At 31.9% G+C, this 12510-nt stretch overlaps 1 protein-coding gene across 1 annotated transcript; it reads right to left on the bottom strand.

The window, feature by feature from the left end:
* Window positions 1-693: 693 nt before the first annotated feature.
* On the bottom strand, window positions 694-11965 carry LOC126749157 (uncharacterized). The gene is made up of 9 exons (XM_050458832.1): window positions 11811-11965; window positions 11217-11442; window positions 3533-3691; window positions 3299-3471; window positions 2740-3248; window positions 2449-2686; window positions 2066-2390; window positions 1909-2015; window positions 694-1611 (listed from the first exon to the last, which is right to left on the bottom strand). The coding sequence occupies exons 2-9, from the start codon at window positions 11416-11418 to the stop codon at window positions 1399-1401; spliced, it is 1926 nt and encodes a 641-aa protein (XP_050314789.1). The 5' UTR covers window positions 11419-11442; window positions 11811-11965; the 3' UTR covers window positions 694-1398.
* Window positions 11966-12510: the final 545 nt, after the last annotated feature.

Here is a 12510-nt window from a genome sequence, read left to right as displayed (position 1 = left end):
GTATGCATTTCATCCGCTACCAATCTGTCAAACAATTTAACTAGCATACTTTGAAAAATGAGAATGACTCGGAAAAGATGCTTATCGATTTGCTAAAAAAATTATCATTAGTGACTGGACACTTTTTATTAGTTTCATAAAATTATGCCGTAAAGCATTAAGTAGCTTTTGTTCATTGGAGGAACAGAAAGCTTTCCTATCCTTCTATCCAGCAAGTTCTATTGAGAAAAAGAATTTCACTACCTAGTCTGAATTCATCCTAAATCGTTACTCCTCCTGTAGGGGCTTTCGTAATTCTTTCAGTTCTCTTCTCGAATTTGTCTGGCCCAAATTGGCGACAACAATTTAATTTAGATTACATTTATTTATAAAAACTAGATTATTTAGGCCAAAATACATAATAATATTAGGTTTATTTAGAAAATATGTATAGCGAATATTCCCTTTCAGGTTTTTTAATTCTACGATGTAAATTGTATACGAAGTTAAAAATTATTGTAGTGTATTGTTACTCTTGTAATGTAGATAAAAATTTTTATACAGTAATAATTCTGATAATTAAATATATTTTTAGTCTAATAAATTACACTTTCCTCTTTAAATGCCTAATATTCGGTCACTGAAAAATGTAACAATATAGGAATTTTACAACATATGATTTATGGACTCCCAAGCAGAAATAAAACTCATCACTACATTTAAAATATATTGAAATAGTTAGTAATATAGTCTAATAAAGTCCATTCCATCTCCGTTCATAAAATTCGTCTTTAAAACGATCTCTTTGTAAGAATTCGAAAATGTTCCTGTATGTTGTGATATTAGTCGATAAAGATTGATATAAATTATTGTCATACAGTTACATCAGGACAGCGAGATCGTTTTTTCTTAACTTTATCTTAAAATAGTTATCTCTCTTACGACAATCTGTATTTTTTGCCTTAATCTAATATGTAATTTTAAGTTATACAATTATACATTTAAGGTTATCTTCGCTCATACCAAATATGCTATATTAACGCTTGATATGAGCTCGATTAGGGTTACATTGATATAATATATATTTTTTTTATTTATTTTCTATATATAATCAGTAATACTATTTATCAAGACAATAAACTTTAAACATAAAAAAATAACGATCAACAAGGTTAGAATATTCTCTTTTAATTAAAAGCAACAACTGCTAAGTTCATCTGGAGAAGGAGCCTTTTTAGATTTCTATAAGTTGTTACTGAAATGATTTATGCGGGTTTAAACACCTAGATAGATAATAATGAATATTTGGCCGATAAAAGCATTACCCAGTGTAAACCAATTGTGGAAGGGGATTTAAAAGATTGAGATGTACTATTTAGTAACCGTGTACATTTAGTAAAACGCTACTTGACTTGGGATTTATTTGGAGAAAACATCAATTTCAGGGCATTGAACTTCGCATTCTTCAGTTAAAGTAGCTTGAGCCTGTAAGGACTTGTTGATATCCATCAGGTACTTCAGTGACCGTCGAGCTTCTTTTTTGCATTCCTCTTTGCCCAAACAGAGTTCAAATGCCTTAGTCAAAAATAACATATTGCACTGACGAGTGGGTGAAAACCAGCTGTTGTTGCTCTAAAATCGTAATGAAAAGAATGATATTACTTAATTCAAGGTATTTGCATCTATATGAATATTATTAATTATCCACTAATACTATCCATAATACGTAAAAGGATATAAAATGTTGCATCCATGTAGGTTATGATGAAATACCAGTTTTAGCAATAATTTTTTTATTTTATAAATACAGAATGTTCAAGTTGAAAGAATCTTTTTTTAAAACCTGCTCAGATAATATTTTTCTAGTTAGATCAATTTGAACAGGAAATTAAAAAAAAACTACATAAAAATAATTAGAGCTTAACTTACACAAATTAAACACATCTGGTGCATATTACAGGCGGCCTCAAATACATGTCCATAATGTCCGACTAACGACGCAACATCATTACAAGCTCTCTGGATTGCGGGGCATTCTGTCAAATTGAGCAATTAAAAAAAAATCTGGTTTGGCTTAAAACCTTACCTAAATTGCCAAAATGATTTTCCAAAATATCAGTTGGTGTAGGATAGGTCTGTTCATGACAATCGTCTCCCTGAGTGCATTTAATATTATTGTCACCATCTAAAGTATCCCTGGTATCATCAATGGCCTCCTTTCTTGGCACAGCCACTCTTTTCTCCTCGGAGATATTCTCAGCAAATATCCCTCGGTTGACCTTTGATTGCAAGTCAATCTCCTTACGAGCTTTCTCCACCTCCATTTTATACTCTTCCAAGGCATTCCTCATCTTTTCAATATTATAGGCTTGAGCGAGGCGGGAAATAATATTATCCTTAACTTGTTGAACCTAAAATTAAGATAAATTTAATAGCATATTAATTTTTTTAATTCTTATTTTCTTAAACCTCTTTTGAATCAGCTTCTTCATGATGCGCTCCAGTATATTTTAATGCATCTTCAACAATTTCATCTTCCAGCTTACCAAGTTTCTTATCCATTTCAGCAATTTTTGCTTCTGCTAGATCAGGAAGACTATCTTTTTTCATAGGAGTCGATTCATGGTTATGAAAAGAATCAAAGGGAAGTTCCATATTTCGTTTTTTTGGAGCTAGAGCAACAGCTTTGTGATACCTCTCCATCAACCTATTAATAAATAAATATGAAATAAAAGAAGCTAAACTTTCACTTTTCTATACCATTCTTTGTCTAACTGTTTTGATGGGTCAGACTTCTTACGACGATCTAAACCAAAGTAATCGGACCAATCGATCGATTTCTTTCTTAACGTCAGAGATCTATCGTTCATTGGAGCGACTGGTTCAAAAATCTCCTTATTTAAGTCATCTTTAGGGTCCATCTTGGGCTTGTCTTTTTTCTCAATTTTTCTTGGAGGTAATGTGCCTTCATTGGTCTTTGCTTCAGTCTTGGGAGTAGTAGCAGCAACATCCTCTAACTTATTATGCTCAATTTCAGTATTTTTTTCAGCGCCGAAAATATTGCTTAGGTCTTTTTCAACTTTTGGATCGGTTTGCTTCTTAACAGACCTTTTTTGGTCCTTGTTGATCTTGGAAGCACTACTTCTTTTAGCAACTAGAAATCTTTTTGTATTGCCATATGGATTTTCATGACCAGACTCGCAATCTTGAGCATATCCTCCCATATGATAATCTGAGTCGTCATCTTGACGGGGAATGTGATGATGAATCTGAAATTAAAAGGAAGATAATCTTCGAAGGTATAGTTAATAAGACTTACTGCATAACTGGACTCTTCGTTATTTTCGACAAATCTTCCACGCTTTCTTAAACCAACATTCTGCATACCATAAATCGGATAATATCTTTTAGCCAAGTTTTCAACTGGATAGTTGACGTCGTTTCCATAATAACGATTATAGAGTTCACGAAGGTATCCCGTGTCCAAACCACCTAAAATATGTATTATTTTAGTAGCTAAATATTTTGTTGTTAAATATTCCATTCTTCTTACTAGGTAGTCGGTTACTTTCAACGTTATTATACAAGTTTCTTGCAAATTCTTCCAGTTTGTTTTCACGGTCTTCATCCATCCTTTCTCTAAAAGCAGACCTTAATCTTTTATTAAGAGATTCATCATCATCCATATAATCTTTATCATAAATGCGACCATCTAAAAAGTTAAAATTTATTACATTTTTAAGAGACAACATGCTAGATCGTTTTTTTTTATTGAAGTAGTGCCTCAAACATGACTCACGCAGGGATGTGATGGTTTTGATAGCCGCTCTCTAGAAGTTAAAGTTGGCGCCCTTATTTGTTCATTTGCTCATTGATAAAATGTAAAAATAACAATAACATAAAAAATATTATTAAATTTTATATTTAATTTGATATCAGTAGTCGAGAATTTAATAAGTCCCCATATACCTAATCTCTTTACTTATATGAAAAAGCAATAATTAGATTTATATAGTTCAGTTCAGAGATCTATTAGAATCATTGATGTGCCGCGAATAGTCCGTGTGCCGGTGTTACTTGTATTGTCACATGACATGCATGTTTAAATCGCAAAATTTTATGTGGAAAGAGTCATAAAGTAATATTCTAAGCGATATTTAATCATTTCATTAAATAAATAAATGTTTTAAGCATTTTTTAAAGAATTTATACATTTGATTCGTAAAATTTGACTACATGCGCCCACGTACTATTTTGTTAGACGTCTGACCTGAGTCACAGGCACTCAAGCGTGAAAAGTTGCACAGGTCCGGCCTTAAAATTTATTTGTATTTAAAACTTTATTATTCGGGATTTTTGGGTTTATTTTTATTAAGTTAGAAATTCAGGATAGTTGATAGCAAAATAATATTTAATTTGAATATAAGATTTAAGTACGTAAAATGAGTTTAACCAAAAATTTTAATTTAATAAGTTTAGTTTTTAGCGCCATCAGTGGGGTGTTTATACCAAATGATGAGAGAATAGGTAGTACCAATTACTTAGGTCCATTTATTTTGTGGATTAAGGCATTAAATATTTACTTTTTGACACAAAAGGGTAAAATGTTTTGGTTTGTCTTCAAATTTTATATATTTCCTTTTTTTGGGTATTGAGATTTCTTTTAACTTGGTGGTAATTATTAATGAGGATTTTAGCTGCCATATTCAATGTCCTTTATTATTGTTTTTTTTTAATTAATACATATTATGACATATTATTATATAATAATATACTCATGAAAACCCCCATCTCTATATTTAGTACCAACTTCTTTTGATAAAAATATGTAGTCAGAAAAAAACATCTAGCTGTCTATATCTTATGCATGTAAAAGACACAAATTTTACTTATAAAAAAACACACTTTACATCCTGAATGTAATATTTATTAATTTGTTTGCCTCATATTTAGTTATTGTGCATAATAGGAGAGATTAGATTAAAATTAAATTCTGGTTTTTTGCCTTTGTTCTTTAGCAGTTTCTTCCATTAGGGAGGAAAGAGTTTCTCTGTTGCCGCTATGGATTTCAACTTCATCTCGCACATCAGCATGTGGACAGTAAGCGGAAAAAAACAAAACTTTAAACTTGTTTAATTAATAAAAATACGGTTTTCTTACTATGGGAAAAAAGGGACTTCAGGGTCAGTATCATACCATGTTTCGGCTAAATAATATATGGATCTTCCTTCCTCCCAAAATTTTTTTCAAATATTCTATACACCACCTGACAATTCCATTACAGCAGCTCTTTTGTTAACCATCTTAAGCTTAAATCTAAGTTTTATCAGGGATCTCCGCAAGGTTGAGACTGAAAAATGTTTGTCCCTTGCTGATAAGGTGTCCTTAACCATCTCTATGGTCAGAACTTCATTGTTTTTGTATTCAGAATACACACCTTTTCTTAGCAATTTGGCAATATCCGTGTCAAGTCCCTTTGATTGTCCTGCATCTTTCCTTTTTATTCTGTCTTTAATCCCTTTTTTTACAGGCATATTGTACTATAGGGAACCCCTGTTAAAAACGCTGTTTTTTGCAAAGCACTTCAATCGTTTGTGAACTGAGGATCATTCCTTAGATTATTATAGACATTTAGATAAATTTGTATGGCGTCTGTACTTAACAATAACGTTTAAAAACTGCTTGATTTTCCCCTGTAGCTTGTACTTTGCTTGCTTCTTTTTGCTTCCTCAATACCAGAAAATAAACTATCAGAACTAAATTACTATCCAGATCACTCTTATTGTTTTCATCACAAATGTTATTATCTTTCTTGTGCACCCACAGTCTCCATAAGCCCGCACAAACACTTTCCTCTTCATTTGCCAAACTTTCCTACCTATTTTCCCAGGGTCGAAACATTTTAAGGTCTTTAGGTATAATACCAAAACAAATGCACAAACACAAATAAAAAAAAACACACCTACTCACAGTAAAAACTGCAAAAAATTTAGACGAATACAGGCCAAATTTTAAATTCTCCACTTTCATAAACGTGTAAAAAGCAAAACCGACAAAACCCATCAAATAATAATAACCTCACATGACCTCCCCTCCCAACTATTAAAGGTGATATACCCATCCTTAAAGATTTCTTTAAAAACACGTCAAAAGTAATACAAAAACAGCTCATAAATTTATCTGGGTACGGCCCCGTAATTCTCAAAATCAGTGGGATAGAGAGAGATACACAATCACTTGCACAGCCTAAAGTAGGAATCGCCAGAACGCAGGTGTTTTATCTTTGTTGAATAGACTGGCTAAAAAGAGGTGACAAGTCTGTGAGTGCTGGAAGTATTTAAAATATTTTGTAAGATGCTTGGATTTTAGTCCGCGATCAATCTTGTGATATTATTTTCTTTCTAAAAATGGACATTTTCGAAAGAAAAATAAAAAATAGTGTAAAACATGCGGTTTTACGTATATTTAAAATGATTTCATAGATAAACAATATAAAATTTTGCCATTTAAACATGTATATCATGCGACAACAAATACGACATAGGCGTACGGACTAGTTAGTGCGGCATCTGCGACACATCAGAGATTCTAATAGATCTCTGAACTGGACTTTACCGTACTGATTTTCACATGTAAAATTTAAGTCAAGATATTGTAGTAAAGTAAACGTATGTGCTTTCATGGCAGTGTTGTTGCTATCCTATTTTACTAGAGAAGTATTTACAGAATACGTAGAAACTATGTGTGTATTTATCCAGATAAACACGCCAATCGACAATGTGTGCTCGAATTAATAGTTAAATTTAGAAAAACTGTGTGCTAAATAAAAAGCGTTAGATTTATCATGCTGTTGTAAATAAATGGGGCGATGCAAGTAACCGATCGAAAATAGGTCAAATTCAAGCCAAACCAGATATAAAGGAAATTTTGCATAAAAACCGTAAAACATAATTTTCAATAGCCTGTCCGATAACCAAACCCAAAATCATTTTTCAATTTGAAATTTCGCGTCCAAACTTCGCTCGCAGAGCTATACAGCGCGTGACGTCACTTGATAGTTAACCGACATTTTTGCTGTCCGTATTAACTCTGAATGATCGACAATTGTGGTCTTTTCAAAAATAATTTACAAAGTTAATAAGTAACAAACGTATTAATATAAAACGTATATTTACATATAGGGTGTTGCTCCTCCAGGCGTGACATAGGAAATTCCATGTAATTTTTAATAGGGTCAAATATTGGCTCCCCTAATTATTTTAGAGAAAGAATGTATTGGCCCTATTAAAAATTACATGGGATTTCCTATATCCTGCCTGGCGGTGCAGCATTTTGCCATGTAAATTCCACGGGTTTATGACTGCGACAACTGACCATCCAGAGAAACCACGAAGCCGGCCTGATAGGTTTTTTTTTTCATCAATTAATTTAACACGGATTATGTAACCTATCAGATTTAGGGAGTTGTATAATGTCGTTTAAAATTTTAAAACCAAGAATGTCTAATAAACTTAACTCTCTAGAAATATCCCCTGTAAACCGGTTAGTTTTGCCGGACATAAACAAGATATAGGCAATATATTTTAAATAAATAAATTCATTAAACATAATTCATGTAATTAGTTTATAAAATCACCTTAAAGCTTAAAAACTATCTAGTTAAATTTTTTTTTAATGTAACAAGTTATTTATATATTATATAGGGTGTTTATACAATAGTACGTACATTTTTACATTCTATAAAAAATAATTTTATGAATCTCATAATTTTATGAACAAAAATGCTTTGGAACATTACAAATGAAAAGTTGGGCAGACAAAGAAAAAATAACAAAGATTCTATTATTGCCATTACAGATAATAAAAAAAACCGCAGAGTTTCTCGGAGATTTTCTCGGGACTATTTCGCCAATTCAGTAAAAAACAGATTAGATAATTCAAAATTAAGTAATAAAAATTATAGTGTCCCACAACAATATATACCAAATACTTTTTATTTTAAGCCTGTAAGCTTAGACAAAATCTCTTTGGTTGTAAAAGGTTTAAGAAATAAATTTTCCAAAGGAATTTTAGAACAGTGTTGTGATTTAATTTCGCCATACCTGGCGTTATTAATGAACAATTCTGTGGCAGAGGGAATACTTCCCACACAGTTTAAGTGTTCGAAAGTTTTTCCGATGTTTAAAAAAGGTGATCCTAATAGAATTGAGAACTACAGGTCCATTTGCGTTTTAACTAGCTTCTCCAAAATATTTGAGAAGCTTATGCATGATAGATTAGTACGGTTTGTTAATAAATATAATATTCTACATTCTTCGCAACATGGTTTTCGAAAAAATATGTCTACTGAAACAGCTTCTCTTGAATGAATTCAGTATGTCTGGGATAATATTGAAAAAAAATTGTGTGTGGTGGCTTTTCTGTTTGACCTATCTCGAGCTTTTTTTGAAACGATTAACCCGATTTTTATTAAGCATAAATTAGAGAGATTAGGAGTGCCAGGTAGAGTACTGAATTGGGTTATATCATACAGAGGTCGGCATAAGTCAGTTAACCAATTTGGATACCAATCAAAAAGAAAAAAAAAAACGATACAGAAAAATCGCACAAATTCGGTAAGGCAAGCACCGTTGCCGCCTTCGCACTATTTTTGAAGTTAACTGACTTATGCCGATCCCTGTATATGACCGACAGATCCTTAGTTGTAAAAGTGGGTGATGATTTCTCAAGTCAGTATAACTGCGAACTTGGAACGCCACAGGGTGGCACTTTGGGGCCGTTGCTTTTCCTACTATATGTTAACGATCTCTCAGAATTCATTGGCGATGTTAAATTGTTCATGTACGCAGACGATACTACCATTGTAGTTACAGGAGAAAGTATGGAGGAAATCGAATTCAAAGCCTGCTCTATTATAAAAAAGTTTAACGATCGGTATGAGGGAAATCACCTTATAATAAATTTGGAAAAGACTAAATGCATAAGTTTCTAAAAGAATGTGTTGGAGGCTCAGAGTTTTTCGGTGGTTTTGGATACTGTTTTAATAGTCTGCAAATCATCAGTTAAATTTCTGGGATACATAATAGACCAACACCTATCTGTTCTTGCTCAAATTGACGAGATATGCAGCAAACAATCTAGACTATATTTTTCATTGTTTACCCTTAAAAGGCATCTAGGAATGAAGGGTCTTCTGAGTGTATACTATGGTATAGTGTACCCTCTTTTCACCTCACATGTTGCTGTTTGGGGTCAGAGGCACAAAGGGTATTTGTATTTCAGAAAAGACTTATGAGACTGATTTTTGGTTTGAAATATAATGAGAGCTGCCGTGAAACATTTAAAAAATATAATATTTTAACAATGCCCGGGATTTATATATTTAAATTATTGTTATACATATTTAAAAATCAAGAACATTTCTCCAAAGTAAGTGATTTTAATAAATATATTGTTAAATGTCAGGATGCTCTTTATTAGCCAAAATTTAGCTTTGTTTATTTTAAAAAGACTCCGTTTTAGAAGGAACTAGCTTGTTTAATCAACTCCCTGCTTCGTTAAAACAACTAGATAACTTCAACATATTTAAAAATAGACTAAAACGTCTTATTATAAGTTCTGTTGTCACTCCTGCCTAATCAGTGTCTGTACTTTGTTTGTACTGTTTGTTGGTATTTTTGTGGTTATTATAGTTTCTTAGTTTTAGATGGGTGTAATTAGGTTTTTTTTATAATAGTTTTACTCTTTTAAACAAGTTAATTAAGATTATCAGTTTCTTTCTCCTGACTTGTCTTATTCTATTGTATAAGTAGTATCAAATGACAAAATAAATCAGTAATCATTTCATTTTTCATTTTAACCTATGGTTATATTTCAGGCTATTTCAGGGATTATAGAGTTAAAATTTTTTAAGCCGAATAAAAATAATAAATTTCTTTTTTCTCTATTAAATATTTACGATTATAATTTTTTACATTTTACATATTAACATATATGTCAACTGTTAAAAAAATCCGTCAAAGATTTTGGTGGTTTCAATCATTACAGATCTTGCTTTTACATTGTTCAGAACTGCCACTTTAGCAATTAAAATAAATTAGCTCAATTTAAATTAAATAAATAACTTGAATTAGATACTCCCCAATCACTAAAATTCTCCTAACACAAATGCCAGCTATATAGTTTCCGTTATTTTTGAATCCAAATGTCTCGAACTAACTTTTGATGTCACGCCAATTAGAAGACGTTCTCGGTAGGGTGTGGAACATCAAATCACAACGGATACTGAATTTAGGGTAATTTGATATTTATTTATCATATTATGTAGATATAATTTACAAAGCTAATCTATCTAGGAATCTTATTGCCAGATAATTGGCGATAAGTATAATATTAAGAAAAACTACGATACTTTAAATTACGAATACAATTTTGTAAAACGCTTAGCAGAAGTTAATATTAATCGGCATCCTAATTATGATATTTGTTTTTTGACCGCGTAAACGTTTTTACGTAATAGAAACCTGAATCATTTCCACTATCAATGTTGGTCTAATCGTAGATCGTTTAGAAAACTATAGATATCAGTATACCTGGAAATATTAAGGGCGGAAAATACTATGACGAAGATTAACTCGATTTTCACCTATTGAGATCTGAATTGATTAGATACTGGAAGAATTGTGAATATAGAATTGATTTAAGATTTTCTACTTGCCAATTGTATGAAAGTAAATATGTAAAATAATATAATGCGATCAACATGATTGGCAAATAAAATTGTTTCACGTTGACTTTCAATTATTGAATAGGAATTCACTTACATTACACAGCCTTAGGACTGTGAATTGTGTATGTGAAATTTATGTAGAAATGTAGCCTAACAAAAAATCAACATAAATGTGGACAAATGTTTTATACGACCAAAGCAGGATTGTAAATGCACACTTCAGCATCTACGGGCGGTCTAGTGGGTAGATTGTTCAAAACTTTGCAACTAGTAAATAAAAATAAATCATTAAAATATTATTTATTTTATTTAGTTTCTCTCCCGGCAATTATTTATCTTATTTTGACATTCTTTTTTAAAGGAAGTAAAGTAGAAGAATTTTTCAAATTATAACTATTTTCTTGAGCTCGACCCTTACGATGACGTCCTCCTCAATATAATTTAAAACGTATAAAGGGCTGACAACCTAGGCTTAAATGAAAAATCTTATGTTTACTTTAGAATGTACCTGCAGGATTGTTAAGGAATGCTATTTCCTCAGGTTGGTCATACAGATTTAACCCATACTGTTCTTGCTGTTCAAGCTTAGCCATTTCCTTTTGGCGACGATCTACAGCTGCTAAAGCACTTCGAAGGTCGCTTTGGCAAACGCTGCTACCGTACAAGAAAATCGTGATTGTGCAAAAAAGTATGGCGCGGATAACCGCCATATTGAATCGCTAGCGGGATCTAGCCTAAAATTATGCAACTTAGAATAAGTCTACACTTTTAGCAATAAATTAGCATATTAAGCAAGTTATTGATTGATAAAATATTATGGCTCCAGGACAAAAAAAACATCGACTTTGTAAACAAATTAAATGTTACCTGTTGCATATTATAGAGTTTTTTTTAATCCTAAAATTGCTCACTATTAATCATAAACAGTCGCAGATGTAAAAATTTGGCATTAATAAGGTGTGGCAGACTTAACTTAAATGACCTATTTAGGTTCAAGAATTAAAATATTTTAAAATGTTCATAATGTGTAGAAAGAACATAAATTCCACTAATAAAATCTAATGCGTAAAAGCTAACTATTAATTAAAAGGCTGTAACTTACCCTGCTTACAGTATCATGAATGAACCAGGGTATTACTGATATCTGGAATTTAAAACCTCTAAACAGAGCAAATAGGTGTGCAGCGCAAGCGTTGCCCAGCTCGGCTCTAACCGGGGCTCTTGAGGTCGATAAAATCCAGAGTATATGCGTCGAATAAAATAACAGCCTCTAATAACTCTCAAGTATTTTTGAGTCTTACAAATTAATCAGATTATCCCACAAGCTGATTTTTTTCCATAAATTAAATTACGAAGCTGGATTATTTTTGCGGTTATTGGGTTCACAAATAGAAAGCTCGTTGTTAGGCTTAGAGATTAAGAGTATATTGATTTTTACGACCTACACAAAGACATTGAAAATATACAGTTCAGCTGCAAAGGGTCATTGCTAAACCTACGTTTTAGCGGAATAGTTTATTTCGTTTTAACAGTTTAACAGTTTATAACGAGGGTTGTTATGGCAGTTAAACTACTTTTTAGAAACTTTTAAGGATAATAATTTTTAAGGCCTGTTCACGAAGTTCAACAAGAGTATGTCGACATAGCGGCATCGAACTACTGGTTGACTTCATCAGCTTTTCCCTGAAAAATGTAAAAAATACTGAAGGGTTTCTTGTGGCTATCGAAGACCAAGTAATAGTAACAGGAAATTATTTAAAGTTTGGGTAGGACATACGTGACTCGACGGTACAAAGTGAGAG

This window comes from Anthonomus grandis, chromosome 22 (genome assembly GCF_022605725.1).
Source record: "Anthonomus grandis grandis chromosome 22, icAntGran1.3, whole genome shotgun sequence".
Classification (NCBI taxonomy): Eukaryota; Metazoa; Arthropoda; class Insecta; order Coleoptera; family Curculionidae; genus Anthonomus; species Anthonomus grandis.
Note: the sequence above shows the minus strand (reverse complement) of the source record. Positions and strands in the feature narration are given on the sequence as shown.